We start from the raw sequence: 19,743 nt of genomic DNA, 5'->3' as shown, positions 1-19,743 counted from the left end.
AACATACAAATTGTTGATAAGGGAATTTTTTTTGGCTAAGATAGGTTGGGCAGAGTTTGTGAATTGATCGATACATGATACAAGCTAGGTGTTTTGACCAACGCTCATTGAGACTGTCTAGTATAGTTATCGGTATAAATCTTTTGAAAGAAAAACATGGTCCACATTTAACACTGTACAAAGTACTTTATTTTGCAGAATGTTTAATTTTCCAAAATGTTTAATTTTTCTAAGATATGTTTTACAGGTATTTGACCAACCAGGACTGCAGTAATCAAAGTGGCTTTGCAAGATGGTTTTGTAGAACAACAGTGCAGTATTCTGGTTAATGTATGGTCGGAGTCTTCTCAAAAGATAAATATATTTTATAACTTTTTTCTTCATATGCAACCTGATTTTTTGCCCAATATTTACAACATTCGACTTGTTGAATTTTCATGCCATCAATAAATATATCAGAGTTTAATATCAGATTCATGTTGCATTTTCTTCAGGCGTTGAGTTGATCCCATGAATGGCCTCACATTTTTTCAGATTTACTATCAGCTTATTTTCAGATAACCAATGAGATAAACTTATTAGGTCATTATTAAAATCACGTACAGCTTCATAGATGTGGATCTTTTGTTGATGTATATAAGCATGTATCGTCAACATACAGTGCGACTTCACAACAGTTAACACCCTTTGGCATATCATTGACAAAAAGAGGGAATAATAATGGGCCCAAATGCCAGCCTTGCGGGACACCACAACTAATTTGTCTCTTCTCGGATAGATAACCTTTCACAGTGAGGTGATGGCTACAGGGAGCAGACATGGTCTGGTTTTGTGATATAAAATCCACTTAATCTTGCACTTTTAACTGCAGATCGTGTATTTTATTTACCTGATTTTGCTTCTTGAACATATCTTCAAGCTTTTGATATGATTATTTTGTTCTTTGATACCTTCTGGAGGTAGAATATTGTGATAGTTTTACAGCCATTTTCTGCCAAGGAATTTGAACACACACCTGTAGTCCCATATGGAGGATCCTGAGTTTGCTTATTTTGCCCAGCCTTCTTCATACCTACACTACAGGCAACAATAACTGTAATGTATATTTTCTGACTGAATTATGCTTATATTATTCTTATGATATAGAAGCAATTACTCACTGGGATTTAAATCATTTACCAGATGATTTAGCTAACCGTCTACTACTACTAATAGCTAACCTACATAAAATGGGTGTAGCTGAGTGAGTGAGACTGCTGTGAGCTTTTCTGACTTCCCTTTGTTTGTTCTGAATACGTATTGAATATTGAATACTGTCCTGCCAAATTTAATCACCGGTATTCATCACCGTTCGACTTGCAAACGCCATCATGAAGAATTACTTCTTACCACCCTCTTCTTCTAGATCACATCCACTCCTTCTAGCAATACTCTCAATAGTGTGTGCACTTAAACTATTGAAGAGTGGAAACCTGTACACGCAGATTGCAGACCATAGATCAGCTTCTTTACCCTTCTTCGATCTACACGCAACGCTTTGTGAACCAAGATCACTACACCAGCCTACTAGAAGGCGTACTTACACTGCAGATATTGATAACTGCAAACTGTTACTTTTTATATCATCCTGTAATAAGTGGAATCGAAATACAAAGCTTTGTCCACTTGACTTCAGGTCGACTTCTTTGAGCCACCTAACCATCCTACTTCTCCTCAGCGGACAAGTTGAAACCAACCCTGGTCCATCAACTAGTGCTCCTGAGACATTTCCATGTGCCATCTGTGGGGATGAAGTGAGAGACAACGACCCTGCTCTCTTATGCGATCACTGCGACTGCTGGTGCCACATCTCATGTGTCGGTATCTCCCCAGACTCCTATGATATCTTGACGAAGAAGTCCAGGAGCTTCGCTTGGGTGTGCTGCCAGTGTTCCTCTACCAACATAGGGTCAAGCAGCTCGCTGCAAGGTCTAAACCTCTCACAGACCAATCGTTTCTCACCCCTTCACCACGACTCCAGTAATGAAGAAATCCTTCCCTCCATCAACCCTCTAACCTCTACGCCTACATCGAGCCCTGGGGGACGTCGTCAACCACGATTTCCCCCTCCATCAAGAAATCGCAAAAAGGCATTTAAAGTGATGGTTGTAAACTGCAATGGTCTTAAGGGGAATGCTAAAAAATCAAGCTTCCATGCAGCCATTGCTCACCACACTCCTGATTTTGTTTTTGGTTGTGAATCAAAACTGGATGACAGCTTATCATCATACTCAATCTTCCCAAGCAATTACTCAATCTACCGTAAGGACAGAAACATCCATGGAGGTGGTGTTTTCATAGCAATCATCGACACGCTAATTGTCACTGAATGTCCAGAGTTTGACTCAGACTGTGAGATACAGTGGTGCAATGTGCAACTTGCAAATGCCAAGCCACTGTATATTGGTAGCTACTACTGCCCCCCCAACAACAGACAACAAGGTCTTGAAGGCTTGCACCAGTCATTGTCCAAGATTATGACAAGGCACCGGCGCAGCCACCCTAACATCTTGATAGCCGGCGACTTTAATCACCCAGACATCAACTGGGATGACCAGTCGACTACAAATCCAGCCACTTCTACTTGTCACCAGAAGCTGTTGGATATCCTTTTGCACAACTCCTTGTCTCAAACAGTCAGGGAAGTCACCCGACCTTCATCCAACAACATCCTGGATCTAGTTGTGACGTCGAATCCCGCCCTGGTTGAGAATGTGTGCGTAAAGTCTGGGATATCAGACCACAACATCGTCACTTTTACTCTTGCTGCAAATCCAAAGATCTCTGTCAAGCCCCTGAGGAAGATCTACCAGTTCCACAAAGCTGACGAACAGCAACTGAGAGATGCAGCAGCCGAATTTGCGACGGAATTCCTCCAATCAGATCCAGAAAGAAGATCAGTGGAGACAAACTGGTCCATCATTGTCAACTTCTTGAACAGGTGTTTGTCTGAGCTTATTCCTTCCAAAATGAGCAAAGGAAGGAAACATCTTCCTTGGATTACTCCTCCTTTGAAACGCCAGATGAGGAAGAGAGATAGCCTATTCAAGAAGGCACACAGCCAGTCTTGCTCCACAGCTTGGACAGCCTACCGACAATTCAGGAACCAAGTTGCCAAGAATGTGCACAGAGCACGTTGTGAGTACGTCAACAACATCATCGGGGCAAGCCTTAAGGACAACCCAAAGTCTTTCTGGTCTTACATCAAGACATGTCGTTCTGAAAACATTGGTATTCCTACCTTGCGTACTCCATCTAAACTATGCGCCTCAGCATTAGACAAGGCAGAGACACTGAACGACTACTTCCAGTCTGTCTTTACTCCTCACCAGCTCCAACCTCTTGTACAGAAAGGACCTTCTCCTTTTCCAACTATTGGTCACCTGCATGTTCACAGGACTGGTGTCGAGAAACGCCTCCAACAACTGGACCCTTCAAAGGCCAGCGGACCTGATGAACTCCCACCCAAGCTCCTTAAGTTGGTAGCTCGCGAGATTGCTTCTCCACTGTCCTTCCTGTTTCAACAAAGCTACAACAGTGGCATCGTTCCAGCCCAATGGAAACAGGCACTGGTTACCCCTATTCACAAGTCGGGAGAAAAGTGTGACCCCTCCAACTACAGACCGATCTCACTTACCTGCGTTTGCTGCAAAGTCATGGAACATATCATCCTGAGCCATGTGTCGAAGCATGTTGCAGTGAATAATATCCTCACTGATGCACAGCATGGCTTCCGACGAGGGTTGTCAACAACCACTCAATTGACAACAGCCGTCCACGACTGGTCCTCCATCCTACAGCAGCGTAGCCAAGCTGATATAATCTTCTTGGACTTCAAGAAGGCATTTGATCGAGTACCACACCTTCTCCTGTCAACCAAACTTCAGTACTATGGAATAAGTGGTGACTCACTCCAGTGGATAATGTCTCTCCTCACTGATAGACAACAGGCAGTCGTAGTTGATGGATCCAAATCAACATGGAGGGATGTAACATCTGGAGTCCCCCAGGGATCCGTCATCGGCCCTACCCTCTTCCTGTTGTATATCAACGATATCCAAGACAACATCCAGTCCACAATGCGTCTCTTCGCAGATGACAGCACCCTCTATCGTGAGATTCGATGCCCTGAGGACCATCAAATCCTAAAGGACGATCTCCAACAGCTGTCCAGGTGGTCTTCAAACTGGATGATGGACTTCAACGTGAAAAAGTGCGCTATCCTCACCATCACACGGAAGCGTACTCCCAGCATCCGAGAATACCACCTGTCAAATGGACTGATTCCGAGAGTGAAAGAGTACAAGTACCTTGGAGTAACGGTTGCTGCTGATCTCCGTTGGAACAAGCACTGCCAAACCATTCGGCATAAAGCAAGCCGTACTCTAGGTCTTCTTCGCAGGACTCTCTCACCCTGTACCAGGGATGTAAAGTCCAGGGCCTACACAGCCTTAGTGCGCCCCCAATTGGAGTATGCCTCGGAGGCTTGGAACCCACACAGCGTCACGGTCACAAAAATGCTAGAGCAAGTACAAAGAACAGCGGCTCGCTTTGTGTACCGTGACTACAGATACACCACATCACCATCAGCTCTTGTGGCAGCTCTAGGGTGGGACACGCTTCACACACGTCGAATCCTCGACCAATGCACCCTTCTCTACAAGATCCATCACCGACTTGTCCCCATACCTGCACCAACTATTGTTATCCCTGCTACATACTTCGGAAGACATGACCACAACCTGAAGTATGTAATTCCTGTTGCAACTATCGACTCCTTCAAGTTCTCATACTACCCAAGAGCAATAAGGATCTGGAACCATCTGCCAGGCTCAGCAGTCAATGCAACAGGAATAACCAACTTCAAGGAGGCTGCTCTACCCTCCATCAGAATGATGCAGCCCCCCGTTGGTTCTCACATCATATAAGCTTACTAGCTTGGTTTTTACTTGCACTGGACTTAGCATATTTTACTGTAAATTGACAAGTGCTTTGTCCACACACCATTCCAGCAATTCATGACACTCCTTGTAGTCACTTGCCTCACCTACCATCCCAGTATAGCTTCCTGAGTGAGCTGCCAAAGGGATTACCCAACCAAGTACCAAGTACAGATGTAAACTGATATCTGTCATTGAAGTAGTTTTAAAACCATTCTAAAGACAATTTATCAAATCCATACATTTCAATTTTTGCAAGAAAATTCAATGATCTACCGTATCGAACACTTTTTTTAAAGTCGATCATCACCAAGCCAAAAATATTTCCCGTATCAATTACATTCAACCATTTATCTGTAACGTTAAGGAGGGCACTCGCAGTAGAATGTAAAGACCAAAATCCCGACTGACAATCAGATAGCATTTCATTGGTTAAAGACTTCTGTAAGGGTTGCCCGTTAAAACTTGAACGGTCACGCCCACTCACACATACAAACACACGCACACACATGCAGTCTGTGTAAGCAATCATCAACTAGGTCCAATTCCACGTCTCTAATTAATAATCTCGCATCAAAAGTTATAAAACCACTCAATATTTTCAGAGAATGATAATTTTTTGACTACCTCCTAGCAATGTTCAGACAATATTTGGCTTCGGAGGAGAAATTCCCGTCGATATTTCGAAGCCGTAAGTCTCTCATTTGAACACCAGCACTGGCAGCAGAGACTCGATACTACGCTGCTGTACACGTATACAGGGAAAATATCAATAGCGGGGACAAAAACTAATTGCAAATTATGCAAATTATGCAAATTAAGCTGCTTTCCACTACTTTCCTATTGTGCTTACTATGTTGTGAATCAGAAGATTATTCCTGGAATCACTGCAGTTAAGTGATTTATTTTGCAATCATTTTTGGGGTACCCCCTACAATTTGCTATTTTGACTGTCTCTTTGAAACTAAAAATATATATAACTATAGTACACGTATATATATTGTCATTGTTATACTTCATACGAGTCTTTCGCTTGTAACGCACAAGTAATGTTTTAATAGTATTTTTTACATGAATATTTTTATGTTTGTATCTTTGTTCTGCTTGCAAGAATATTAAATATATATTTCGATATAGTTGGTGCTAAAAGCTGTGTGTCTTGTTTGATTATGCCTACAATGCAGTTGCTGGTTACTCTTTGTTGAAAACGATTGATTAAGTTTATTTCCGGAACAAGATAGTTGTTCAATGTATTTGTGTGAGGGGATAGGTTAGAGAGGGGAAGAAAAACAGAGAGAGAGAGAGAGAGAGAGGGGGGGGGGGGGGGGAAGGAAAGAGAGAAAGAGGAAAAAAACAGAGAGGGGAAAGAAGAGAGATAGAAGACAAGAACAGAAAGGGTGGGGGCAACATATACACTTGAAAGAAAGAAGGAAATACACACATGTTCCTTAAAAACAGACATACTTGTAAAGGCAGAAAGAAAAGAGGAAAAGAGAAAGAGATAAATGGATAAATAGTGAGATAGATAGATAAAGAAGGAGAGAGAGAGAGAGAGATATTGGCAGACATAGAAATGAGGGTACACAAAACTCATGCAGGGCAGAAAGTCGGACATTAAAGGGATAGTTGAGTTCTTGTTTAAGACCGCAAATACCTTCAAAGTGCATGGTTATTGCTCTTATCCTTATTTATGACATTTCTAGTGCCCTTTTAGAACCTTAAATTGCTGTGAAGGTAATTTTAGACCTTAAAATATGTGAAATTTAGAATAAAAACGATCATACCAATTCAGCACCACTTAAAAAAGAAATATACGGTGACCGTTGATTAATAAACTAATTAATACACAGGCCGGCTGGTTGTGCCTAATATAACCAACACAAAAAAAAGCCAACAAAAGGCCAATATTGGCATTGGCTGGAATAAAACGTAAAGGCGCTATCTCGTTTTTTCAACGGCTGGTTCAAAATTACCGAATATTTTGTGTGGCCCCACAAGTATTAGAAATGGTTATATTTATGGATATTGAAGCCGCCTCTGAACTGATTTTGTCATTTAAATTGTTTATTCTTTCAAATTTGACACTCACTGTTTCATTATTTCACCCCCCCCCCCAATATTTTGTGTAGCGCCCTCTGCAACAAAACTCAACTGTCCCTCAAGTAGAAGAAGAGGCAGAAACATAAATACTATGGCATTACGAGAGTGATCTACATAGAACCAGAGACGGAAGGAGAGAAACAGAAAGAAGGATGGAGATAAATGTACTCTCATGAAAATAAAATTAAAGTGGACACTCTTTATTTTTCAAAAGTTTCATATAAACCGTCGATAAAATATACATCAAAATTAAAGGAAAATTAATCACAATCAAATATAATTCAGATCGAATTTGGAATAGTCATGCTTGGATATGCACATTTATTGAACCTTTAGGTCTGATTTAGAATATCGCACAAATATTAATGAACATGAGGATCTGTAAGATATTCTTGTTCAATAATGAAAAAAAGAAAGAATAAGAAACAATGGGGAGAATTGAACTAAAATCGATTTCATATCTTACATATTGAAAAATTGATCGAATCGATTTTAAAATAAAATTTAGGTTTTATGAAATACTCCCCAAATATTACAGTCATTCAAAACATCATACATTTCAGAGGTATACTTCATATACATAATAACTATACTATAACTATAATCATATATTTCATAGCATAGTCTTAAAACAATACTATTACGGTAGTCAATTTACCAAGTTCTTGTTTAAAAATTAGTTTCATTGAGGACAGTATGCACATTGAACATGCGTCCCTTCATAGTGCGATTTAACTTTGCATAAAACATTCAACACCGTAAGGATCTTAGGACAATTATCCCCTGGGCAAGCACCCCCTGCAAATTACCAGCGTGACAATTACCCCCAAAGGACAATTACCATCCCCCCGGAAAATCACCCCTCCTCCCCCTCGAGGACAATAACCCTCCGGAAAAATACCCCTAGAAAAATTACCCCCCCCCCTGAGGATAATTATCTTCTTGGACAACCCCCACTCGAATTTGTCTTGCTTTCATTAAAAAAAAATTATTATCAGGATGGATTTCCCTGGGGGGGGGGGGCTGTATTTGTCCACGAGGGTGTTTGTCCTTGGAGCGTATTTGTCCTACGGGGATAAATTGTAGAGCGGGGTAATTGTCCCTCTGGTTAGGGGGAGTAATCGTCCACGGGGGGGGGGGGGGTAGTTTTCCATGGGAGGAGGGGTGTAAATCCTTAGGCAATTTTTCGGAGGGGGGGGGGGGTTCTAGTGGGTTATTTTCCGGGGGGTGATTGTCCACGGTTTAATTGTCCTGATACGCACCCGGATGTATGTTGGGCATATTGAATAGTTTAGGGTTAAAATCAGAATTTCAGTTAGCATGATTAGTGTAGGAAGTTAAGCACGGAGCAATTGTCGCTGTATGATGTGTGTTAAGGACCACTATTAATTTTAGTGGTTAGTTTTACCTGACTGCTAATGTGTATGTGTATAGTAAGCAACCAAGGGACCAACGGCTGTAAGCTCTTTCCAAGAGACTTTAATGAGGATTAATGCTTAACCAACAGTTCTAGCGCATCGATTTGCTTTCGAAACCAGTGCCTCCCGGTTACATGACGATACACTGTCCTACCACAATGAGCCATGGCGTCTCTTCAGTTAAACGGAGGACATAGTAGATGTGAAAGTGCCTCTGGTGGACGCGACGGGTCGGGTCTGTCCGATATCAATGTTGCAGTGGTTAACTCATAGCATGCCATGAGGCTGCATGCACGCTACCATTATAGTGCTTTGTACCTGCGAGCTAACCATTGATTCACTGCCATGTGCGTGCAAGCAAGCATTCGTAATAGCAGTTATTGTTCATGCTATTGGACTGTGTGTTTTGCACGCGCTATTCGTAGAACCATCGCGTTAATCAGATTATCTCCAAAAAAACCTGGCACGGGGGGATATGGGCTTGGCACAATGGGGATAAGAGTTAAAGAACTGCTAGTGTTGTCTCCACCGCAATAGGTTTCTTCGTTGGGACACAAGTATTAATCCAGCCCTTCCTATCAGTAGGATATTGATGGCGGATCAATTGTAGCTGGTGCATCCAGTCGTGGACCACAATTAGTCTTAGGACGCGATAGATGCCACCTGTTGAAGATGTGCCTCTGGAGGATTCGGCGAGGTTGGTGTGCCTGCCGTCACAGTTGCAGGAGTTGAGGAACCGCTGGGGGTTTCTCCACCGCCGAAGGTTTCCTCGTCGGGACACAGGTATTGATCCACCTCTTCGTAACCTTTCACCATCAAGCTGTAGGTGATCAGATTGGTCAAGCTTATGGCGGTCAAGACGAGGAAATAGTAGTTGAGATGTCCATCGTTGATCTCTTGTGGATACCATGGGTCAGCTGAAAATGAAAATATTGATAATGGAAATAATAAAAAGGTGGCTTCTTGGATCTAGCGCTGTAGTCTGTCAGGACGTTTCTGGCGCTTCAACATTATTATCGTAGTCGAGCTGCCAAATATGCAACGCATCGGATACCCATTTACACCTCACGGAGAAAGGCAAACGTGGGTTAATGCCGTATTGTCATAGAACGTTAGTGTCAGGCTGGGTTTCAAACCCTCTCCCTTTAGACTGAGACTCAAGTGAATGAATCAACCGTTATACCACAACACATCCACAAGGTGATAATTATGTAGAGGTGTCGTGGTCGAGTGGATACGTCGCCGGACTGTCGATCACAAGGTCCGCGGTTCGAGTCCCGCCGCTGTACTAATGTCCTTTGGCAAGACATTGATCTACATTTGCCACACTCAACCCAGGTGATGTAAATGGGTACCTGGTAGGAATTAATTCCTGGAAATGCTGGAGCCCTGTAATGGCAGCTAGGCTAAAGCCCGGGTAATAATAAATGCGCCTCGGAATAGAATTTCTAGATAGATTATTATTATTATAATGGATGCAGAGGAGCACCTAGGTTTTGCACCATATGCCACGGTATGATTTCTATAATGTACATGTAATTGTGGCAATGATTCAAGGTGCATTTTGTATCGAAATATTGAAAGGGGCTCAACAATAAACTTTAGAGAGCAATTTTTTCTTATGTGTATATATAGGTGCCACATTGGGTTGTATACGGAAATTGGTCGGTTGTCCCCTTATCTACTACTGCAATTGGTCTTGATAATGGTTATGGGAGGTGGCGATCTGAATCATTGGCAACCCCCCCCCCCCCCAAAAAAAAAAAGAAGAAAAAAAAAAAAAAAAAAAAAAAAGAAAAAAAAAGAAACGCCTTTGGCCAGTGGATGTAGTGGACCCAGGCGCCCGTTCCATAAAATTCCCCATTTATGGTAACTTCCATGGTAACCTCGCATTTGCCATGAAAGTTGATATTGATTGCAATATTACTATCAATAGGGTCTATATCGTAGTTAGCACATTGTATTTATTACCCCAAATATCCAAAAATCTTTGTAATATTTATGGTGAAGTCCCAACATGTGCCTAACTATACGTAATTACTTTCAAAGTAATGGGGATGATTCATGAATACCTTTTGTCTCTCCCCTTGTAAAGCATACGTTCACCTATGTTTCACAGAATTTAATATTGGTGTATACATGAATAATGACTACCGTAATTTTTATGACCACGTATCAAGTTTTCCTCTCCGTGGGTCCATATTCTACAGAAATTTAAACGCGATGCTGGATTAGGATTAAGTCCTAAATCGCTTTAACAAAAGAAGCTAGTTTGAGGTCAGAGTCTTCCTGTTTGTGGTAGAAGAGACCTATACCCGACAGTCCCACCCAGGCGCGGATCCAGGATTTCTTAGGGGAGGGGGCCCAACTTTTTTTTTTTTTTGCTCCCGAAAATTTGAAAATCGCGCCGGCCGAAAAGTCGCTCAGTGGGGGGGGGGGGGGGGGGGGGGGGGGGTACAGAGCACAATCAATTTTTTATTATTTTTTTTTTTTTTTTTTTTTTGCTCCCGAAAATTTGAAAAACGCGCCGGCCAAAAATTCGCTCAGTGGGGGGGGGGGGGGGGGGGGGGGGGGGGGGGGGGGGGGTAGTGAGCACATTTTTTTTTTTTTTGATCCTCAAAAAAATTTCAATTTGCACCCCCCCCTTGTGCGCCAGGGGGGGGGGCCCAACCCCCAAAAAATCGTAAAAATCACGTGATTTTACATGATTTTTTTCTCAAGGGGGGGGGGCCCGGGCCCCCCGGGCCCCCCCCCCCTGGATCCGCCACTGGTCCCACCAATAGGACCGACACAAGAATGAATACAGAAACATCACATTAGCTCCAATGGTCAAACAGCGCGGTCGGTTTCGAGCGGGTTTGACGGTGTGACTGAAGTATACCAGTGTACAATAAAGGTTATCAAATACCGTGGACGGGATCAAAAGTTTGGAGATGGGATTCAGTCATTTTTGTTTTTACCTGCCGTGATGTTGTTTATAAGAGGAACGATAAGTGCGGCCACGATACGCCCAATGGTTGCGTAGAAGAAGAAAATGCCGGTGGCGATTGCCTGCATGGTGCAGGGAGCTTGCCTGAAAGCGAATTCCAAACCTTAAAAAAAGAAGATGAGATTTATTAGGAATTAGGAAAGAATTATTAAGGAAGGAGAATAAGGATACAAATAAGAACAAAAATTAGAACTCCTTATATTACCGCTACCCCCCCCCCCCCCCCCCCACCAAGCATATATATATATCGTCTAACCTTCTCGTCCCTTTTCACTACTCCTCCCCTCTTGTTTAGAGGGGATGGGGTTAAGTGCCTGAAGATATTTCCTTTGAACAGCGTCAGCAAGAGAGTTACTTATAATTTTACAAAAACCACCAGTCGCAACCATGATCGACATCTTGCGGAATGATTGCATCGGAAGTGGATCCCAGGTGACTAGAAGTATTAAAGGACTCGAAAACTTTAACAAGAACTTTAAATGAGAAACATCCCTCCGTTCGTTTTAATTTTGTTGAACTCGTTATTAATTGCCAAGGTTAATAACGGCATCTTGTAGAGAGCTCATATCTCCGTCACGCTGGGATAACCAATGACTTGGATATATAAATTAACCCGGTCACAAAATTAACTAGCGATCAAGGGCTTTTATCAAGGACGTTACTAGTGCTGGGCTGGGATTACAACTCGACTGAATGATGACAAGTGATTTAAATGCATGAACTACCATACTACCATCACAAGTTTGAAATTGCGGCGTTAGTTCAGAAGTCTATCCAGACTTTGACCCGGAACTCCGGCGTGGGGATACCCTACCAAAACATACCGAAAATCGACTAAATCTTCATCAGTTGTTCAAATAATGGTCACGATTTAAAAGTCGTTAAGTTTCTTACCGTTTTGTGTCAATTTTCTTATCTTTTTTTGACCAAAATTGCTTTTGATAGGCGTAAGCAAGGAACTTACTTGTGATGTATATGAAGACATCGGCCGTACCAATAAGAACAAACTGCGGAATGAGGACATCGAGTGTCAGGGTCGAAGCGACAATGGTTTGGTTGTTGATCTCCTGGACGAAGGAGTCGCCTCGCTCGATGAACATCATCCGAGCCGTCTCAACAATGGCGGCGCAAAAGACAGACAGCGTCGCCAAGATGATGCCGAGCACTGAAATAATTAGGATTAGGGTTAGGGTTAGGTTCAGATATAGTGTTGGGTCCAGGGGTGCATAGGGATTCGTTTAGTGTAGGAAGTTACCATGGAGCACGTGTCGTACAACTCTTTTAACCAATACTATTTCTACTACTACTTTTACAACAATTACTGCTACAACTATTACAATTCTACCCATACTACTACATTTATTATTATTTGTATACTACTGCTACTATCATTACTACTACTACTACTACTACTGCTGCTATTTCTACTACATCTACTACTACTACTACTACTACTACTACTACTACAAAAACTACTGCTGCTGCTACTACAACTACTACTACTGTTGTTACTACTACTACTACTACTGATACTACTATTATTGCTACTAGTATTACGTGATGATGATAATATTTATGATAATGATAATCATAATGATGATAATAATAATAATAATAATAGTGATAAAAATAATAATAATATGATAAGAATAACAATAATAATGATAATAATACTCATGGTAATGATAATAGCTATGATAGTAATACTCACTGATTCTCTTCGCCATCGTCAGTGTGGTAAATTTTTGTACTGATGTAGGGGTAGATGTAAACATTAACGACAGGGGTGATAGCGATGCCTACCAGAGGCAAGCATTGCTGAAGGAGAGAGGGGCTAATATTTTGCCCTAATATCGACGGCTTCATCCGCATCGCCTGACTCACATAGGACGTGCCAATCTAGAGCATTCAAAATGACAATGACAATTTATATCATTTAATCATGTCTTTTTCCCTTAAGCCCCCATCACACCAAACTAGTTCTCTTTACATGTACGTTCTGGAACCATTTTAATCACAACCATTTTTAATGATAACAAGGATTTCTCTATCGATTAATTTTAAGCAGATGAAATTGGATGGTAACTACATAATTTGATATCAAAGAAACACACCTTTCCAAAGCTATTTTAATGCATGTTACCTTATGTTTAACTCAATAATGCATGTCCGTGATTAGCTGTACAGGATAGCGCGCGGTACGCCTTCTGCGAGACGCACAACTAATAGTTTGGTGGGTATTTCAGTATAATCCAGGCAGGTCATATCTCTATTAACAATGTCCCTACTGCAGGCCTTATAATTATCATTACCACATCATTTCCAGGTACATGTTTTTGATACACCTAGGTCCAAAGAGACAAATATGGGGAAAATACTTTGTTCGAGCATAATTACCACCGAGGAAGGATCGAACCCGAAACCTCTCGTATTGCCAATATACCATAAAGGATTCAAGGCCACCAAAATGTGTAACGGAAAGGAAATAACAGCGTCGGTAACTCTTATACAGGCAGAGATCCGGATTTGATTTAAGGCAGAGTGATGTTAAAGAATTTGCATTTCTTTGCATAATATAGAGAAATGAAAAGGAGAGGATGTACATAACTATATCTGTGAAATAAAATGACTGTAAGGTAACGCTCGAAACAAATTCCTTTAAAAGGGCACCTTGAAGACAACCCTTAAAAACGAAACAATGAACAAAATAATAAACAAAATGATAACCAAAGGCAAAAGGAAAAAACACTAACCTGGTAACGCATGATACTGTACGGTACTTGGCAAGAGAGAAGCAACATTGCGTAACCGACCCACAAACAATGGCGGAATGACTCAGGAAGAATTTCAGTAGACGTTGCTAGTTCAGACTGTTCAGTGCTTCCGTAAGTAGTTGTCGTTGTTGCTGAATTGATGGTAGCGGATCTTTTCTTCAAGTCATTTCCTGACAGGTTAGGTGTTGTAGGCGGCTTAGCTACGGTTATTATAGTGCTTCCGTTGTTATTTATTGTGTAAGCTGGAACGTCGTTAGAGGAAGTGTCCTTCGACTCAATTCTTGAGGCGTTGGCTGTTGTAGACATGTCAGGTTTCGCTACGGACAGTTCGATGCTTTCGTGGGTAGTTGTCGTGGTTGCTGGATCGGTAGTTGAGGATTTGTCCTTCGATGATGATGATGATGATGATGATGGCTTCACTAAATCTGTACCGTTAGCAGATGTCGAGATGGACTTTGGAGCGCACTCACAAAGGAGCTGCATATTTTCTTCATCGTCAGATTGGACGGAAGAGCAGAGATTGGGGCAACAGTTGCAGTGGCAAAATGTAGAGCACGTTGCAAGCTTACTCTTTATTTCATGGGCTGCACATGCCAGGATCGAAGCAGCTGCATTTCCTTCTGTTAACCAGCAAGAGAAGTAAAGAGAAGAGTAGTAAATTATTCTCCAACGCACAACCATAACCCATACCTATACGCCTTTATCCACGCAACATCCTCGTCATAACCGCAAAACCGAAAGCCTCACAGGAATTACTTACAATTAAACATACAGTCCAATAGCACAGTGATTTTTTGACAGTGGTTGCTAACGGCAAGACCATGATGAGCATATTACATACGATTAAACCACTTGCGATGAGTACGTATACAAAAAAAAACAATCCCCGATGATGATCGCCAAACAAAAAAAGGACGATTGCAAAGGTGTTTAAATCTAAAGGAGATGGCAAACTACACCACGCAGAGAGACAGAAAGAGAGCGAGAGAGAGAGAGAGAGAGAGAGGGGGGGGGGAAGTTTTGTAGGCTCTAGTCTAAATCGTTTGGGCCTGGCCTGTTCTGTGGTAAAAATCCAAATGGTGCACTATGTCAAAAGAGAGGAAATTCAAGCTTCTTTGATGGATTGTGAGTTTGTTTTTACCTGACTGGTGAGAAAGCAATTACATACCGACACGTTTTATTTCTTAAGCGCCATGAGCACCGAAAGGTGGACCTGTGCGCTATACAAGTAGCCACTATTATTATTATTATTATTATTAAGAAGAAGAAGAAGAAGTATAAACTTGTAAGCAACCAGAGGACTGACGACTTTCAGTCATCTCCGAGGTATTTGGTAATGAGGAGTAATGCACTATACCAAATAAAGGGCACTATAGCGCATCGACTTGGTTTCGAACTCGGAATATCTCCCGGTTACAGAATTACCACTCCACTACTGAGCCATCGTGCTTCTACAAACTCAATGTTGACTTGACTAAGCAGTGCTCCCACTTAGCCGAGTTGGAGCCTCGAGTTGTGGACGAGCTGGCGCGATCTTATGGCAAGCCGTTTTGTCATTAAAACATATTTCTTGATATCAAGAAATAAGTTTACGTTGTAAAGCAATGGTAATTCTTGATATCAAGGAATCGATTTCGTGATATCAAGAGTTCGATTTCAGGATATCAAGAAATATGTTTTATTGATAAAACTGCTTGCCATAAGATCGCGCCAGCTCGCCACAACTCGAGGCCCCAACTCAGCTAAGTGGGAGCCCTGCTTAACAAATCAATGGGTTCAACTCACTGTCAGGGATGCTCTGACGAACCTCAGTCCGGACATACTTGAACAGCAGCATGGTGAAGATGTTGAAAGCTACAGTCGACAGGTATCCACATAAGAATGACACGTTGAGCTGGACAAAGGACAAACCTGTCAAAGCTAGAAGAGGGGCGCACTGGATTGCCATGTAAATGCTACAAAGAGACAGGTGATTAGAGGAAAGAGGAAAGTAGAGATTTGATCTAATGGAATTCGGGATTTTGGAAACTTACTGTGGATTTAGGTGACACTGATAAACACGATCAATATAATCTATACAGACTATGGATTGCTTTAGCTGCTGAAAGAAATGAAGGCATTTATAAATCACTACATCAAAACGATTGTTGAAGCATGGATCATATAGGGTACGTGGTTGAAGGTATATTTTATCTCGTGTTCAATGTGAACATTGTGCATGAAAATTGTTTTGTCACTGTTTTGTGAATAACTTCGGGAGCGTATGACTACGTAGGGCGGGGAGGGGGGGGGGGGGGGGTGGAGACCCAATCGAAAGGCGGAAAAGAGGAACGGGGAATTAGAGAAATGAAATGGGAGAAGATGAAGGCAACGTTAATAGAAGAAAGAATACGATGATCCCTCCATATCTCACACCTTATCCTGTCCCTCTCTCGACCGCCTTTTTTAATCGCATGCCATTTACCTATAATATTTCATCTGCCCCCATAATAAATGAACAAGTGCCCCTTTAATGGCTTGAGCCACGATACGTCACTTATATAATTCAATTATTTAAAGAAATCAGACATATTGTTCTGAATCCATAACATTCATCATCGCCATGTCGGGAAAACCTCAATAACTCACTAGTGAAAGCAACTTTGGACGCTCGCACTTCCATACTTCTCGATCTGCCTCGCCGCGAAGGGAGGCGATGTCGCTTGGATGCCACACACGCCTAAGCCTGTGACGATTCGGGCCGCATAGAAGAATATACGACGAATTGGAACAGATATCCCATATGTAGGACCAATGATTGACCAGTTGAACGTAAGCAAAGGTAAGATACAGGTTCCTGGAAGTAAACATAAGAGTGAATTAAAAATCTCAAACATTTTGGATAATTTATTGGATTCTTCTTTTGGATGCACTTGCACGTTCTTGTCGCACCATGCCCACAACATTACAACAAAAATGGATTGAGTTAGTCAAGGAACATGGAAAACAGAAAACAGATATTCCAAAATGAATAATGGGAGATGTGAGTTGGTCTAGCGGTACGTTCGCTTGGTCAGCTCTCAGTCTTCGCCTATACAGCCGGACCCCGGTTCGAAACTGGGTCGCGTCTTTCGGATGGTGACGTTAAAGGTCGGTCCTAAACGTAAACAATCATGTCTGCATGTACACGTCTGTAAACACTTAATTACACACACACACACACAGATAAAAATCGAAAAAAGAAAGAAACAATGATCGGAGACGGAAGGACAAAATTGAGAATAGGTAAGAAGTAAGGTATCTGAAAAAAGCGGATGAAACGAGAGGAAGATGAATAAAACAGGAACATTAACATGATTAAAAAACGAATTTAAAAGGCAGCAACAATATACGAATAGGAACAGGGACTTGTAGAAAGAGACGAAGTAGATAAGGCAGTAGAAAAAGAAAGAGAAGAAGACGAAGAAGAAGGAGAAGAAAAAGACGAAACGGAAGGAGAAGAAACTGAAGGAGAAAAAGACGAATAAGAATGAGGAAGATGAGGAGAGAACAGTGATAATGAAGTAGAAAAAGAGGGAGGCAGAAGCAAACAAAGAATAATAAGAAAAAAGAAAAGATATAAACTACTTTTCGCAATTTGGAAGACGTGTTTTTTCCAATAGCGTGGTAGAAAGGTTTAAGACCGGAATACAAATGTCATTTTCCTACCAGCAAGATATCAAACAACCCGATTTTATGAGTTACGATCTAATGAAAATTTGATGGAGAAATACAAGCCATGGAAGAAAATCGGAACAAATATGAAAGTCATTATAAAAAGTGGATAAAAAGTTGATATACAAAACGAAATAAGATATACATGTACAATGAAAATGAACCTAAAGACCTTGAAACCATGGAGAAAATGAATCCTCAAGAGAACAATGAAAGGAGGGACTACGTCAGAATTCTGATTGCGGGTGCGCCATGTGAGAGAGTGAGAGAGAGGATTGAGGAGTCCTGAAAAGGACCCTGACTCGGTTGTCTTTCTTGGGGGTGTGTATGGTAATAGTTTAGTCACAAAACTTACCTTTGGGTATCACTCACTATCCATATCTATTAACTCCCACCTTAAAGAGCTCAAAACTTGTAACGCATTAATTCTGACCACCGGTAGGTCCAATTAAGTTCGGCAAAAATTACGTGTCTAAATTTGTGCCGGAAAAACACAACATTTAGGTTATTACACAATTATAAATTGATAACGACGATCCCGCGGACTTTCGAGAAACCAATAACTTCAAGATTTTGACCAAATTCTTTTGAAAAATGCGAACATTGCGATGACGTATCACGTCAGCTGAATATTATTTCTATTAAGTATCCAAAAGGGTTTTGAAATGAACCTTCCGTTGGTTCCCCGACGAAAAAAAAAGGGCAATCATGCTGATAATACTTGACCACATCAATTACTCACCTTAGAGGCTTAGAGTATTCGAATGCATGTATTTATTGTTGCTCTCTGAAGTTTAAAACTGGCCATACGATAGACTAATATTGCTCCTTGGTGATCATTATGGAGGGGGTTGCAAAAGAAGAAGAAAAAAAAAAGGGGGGGGGGGAGCGTGCATCCTATGAAGGATGGACCTACCTATAAAGCAGAATTTTCCGTAGATATGCATGGCTGTGGAGTAACCTCCAAACCAGTCCGTAACACATCCCGTCAGCAGATAGAACGCGGCATCGATTCCCATGACGATCAGGTTCGTCTTCTCGACGTCGTGGCCGTCGTAGTGCAAGAACTGCTGCCCGAAAATGGCGATATTGGTTACGATGGCACAAGCGATGAACGTCGCTGCAAAGTCACCGAATAGGATACAGGTGATGTTTACTATGACCCCCTGCGGGATGACTGTCCCGTCGGCCGTGGTCGTGTCACCGCTCAGCATGTCTTCGATGCCGTCGATTGTGTCCGAAATGGCACCGGATTGGGCGACTGCGGGGACAGGTATATCCTGTTCGATCACAGATTCTCCGTTCTCCACGTCGTCCTCGACGTCGTTCTCCACATTACCCTCGACATCATCGAACTTGGTTTCCATCGAAGATATCGACAATGATGATTGGACCGAACCAAGTATGCCGTCGTCGCCAGTGGCCATGGTTTCACAGAATTGTACGGTTTTATGAAGAAAATATCTGGTTTTGTCCACGAAGAAAGTAATGATACTTCAAGGCAACGGTGAGTTTATCTTAAATTTTTTCTTAGTCAGAGGAAAAACTTGCATGAAACTGAAGAAAAAATATGTTTTCTTCTATCAATCGTCGTCTTCGATCAATTCGATAGGCTGTAGTCACAGGTATAAGCCCTACTAATATCTGCAGTGGTCATTGTTGGATAGCATGTTTCATAGAATCTTGCGTTTTAATAAAGAAAATAATGGTCGACTGCACCTAGCTAGATTGTGATGATAATTTCTTAATCTCTCTTCATAAAATCAGATGCACAACTTGCAGGAGCCTTA

The 19,743-nt window shown here is 41.7% G+C and overlaps 2 protein-coding genes across 2 annotated transcripts; both read right to left on the bottom strand.

Annotated features, from left to right (window-relative positions):
* Window positions 1–7,263: 7,263 nt before the first annotated feature.
* Window positions 7,264–12,604, bottom strand: LOC115924574 (solute carrier family 15 member 4-like). The gene is made up of 3 exons (XM_030987047.1): window positions 12,451–12,604; window positions 11,458–11,589; window positions 7,264–9,414 (listed from the first exon to the last, which is right to left on the bottom strand). The coding sequence occupies exons 1-3, from the start codon at window positions 12,587–12,589 to the stop codon at window positions 9,140–9,142; spliced, it is 546 nt and encodes a 181-aa protein (XP_030842907.1). The 5' UTR covers window positions 12,590–12,604; the 3' UTR covers window positions 7,264–9,139.
* On the bottom strand, window positions 12,542–19,479 carry LOC115924573. The gene is made up of 6 exons (XM_030987046.1): window positions 18,870–19,479; window positions 16,889–17,096; window positions 16,046–16,215; window positions 14,240–14,880; window positions 13,198–13,385; window positions 12,542–12,651 (listed from the first exon to the last, which is right to left on the bottom strand). Exons 1-6 carry the CDS (start codon window positions 19,378–19,380, stop codon window positions 12,600–12,602), a joined length of 1,770 nt encoding a protein of 589 aa, XP_030842906.1. The 5' UTR covers window positions 19,381–19,479; the 3' UTR covers window positions 12,542–12,599.
* Between the last annotated feature and the right edge of the window lie 264 nt (window positions 19,480–19,743).

The sequence above is a fragment of the Strongylocentrotus purpuratus genome, unplaced genomic scaffold, assembly GCF_000002235.5.
Source record: "Strongylocentrotus purpuratus isolate Spur 01 unplaced genomic scaffold, Spur_5.0 spur5_scaffold_16, whole genome shotgun sequence".
Taxonomy (NCBI): Eukaryota; Metazoa; Echinodermata; class Echinoidea; order Camarodonta; family Strongylocentrotidae; genus Strongylocentrotus; species Strongylocentrotus purpuratus.
Note: the sequence above shows the minus strand (reverse complement) of the source record. Positions and strands in the feature narration are given on the sequence as shown.

Bases quoted from the DNA above. Each gene is read 5' to 3' on its own strand.
- LOC115924574 (XM_030987047.1), bottom strand. From the start codon at position 12,589: ATGATGTTCATCGAGCGAGGCGACTCCTTCGTCCAGGAGATCAACAAC. The intron at 11,590-12,450 runs GTAAGTTCCTTG...TCTTTTTTTAAG, and splicing joins TGTCTTCATATACATCACAA to GTTTGGAATTCGCTTTCAGG. The intron at 9,415-11,457 runs GTAAAAACAAAA...TTTCATTTTCAG, and splicing joins TATAAACAACATCACGGCAG to CTGACCCATGGTATCCACAA.
- LOC115924573 (XM_030987046.1), bottom strand. From the start codon at position 19,380: ATGGCCACTGGCGACGACGGCATACTTGGTTCGGTCCAATCATCATTG. The intron at 16,216-16,888 runs GTGAGTTATTGA...GTCTCTTTGTAG, and splicing joins GTCCAAAGTTGCTTTCACTA to CATTTACATGGCAATCCAGT. The intron at 14,881-16,045 runs GTGAGTTGAACC...GCTGGTTAACAG, and splicing joins TCGTCAGAGCATCCCTGACA to AAGGAAATGCAGCTGCTTCG.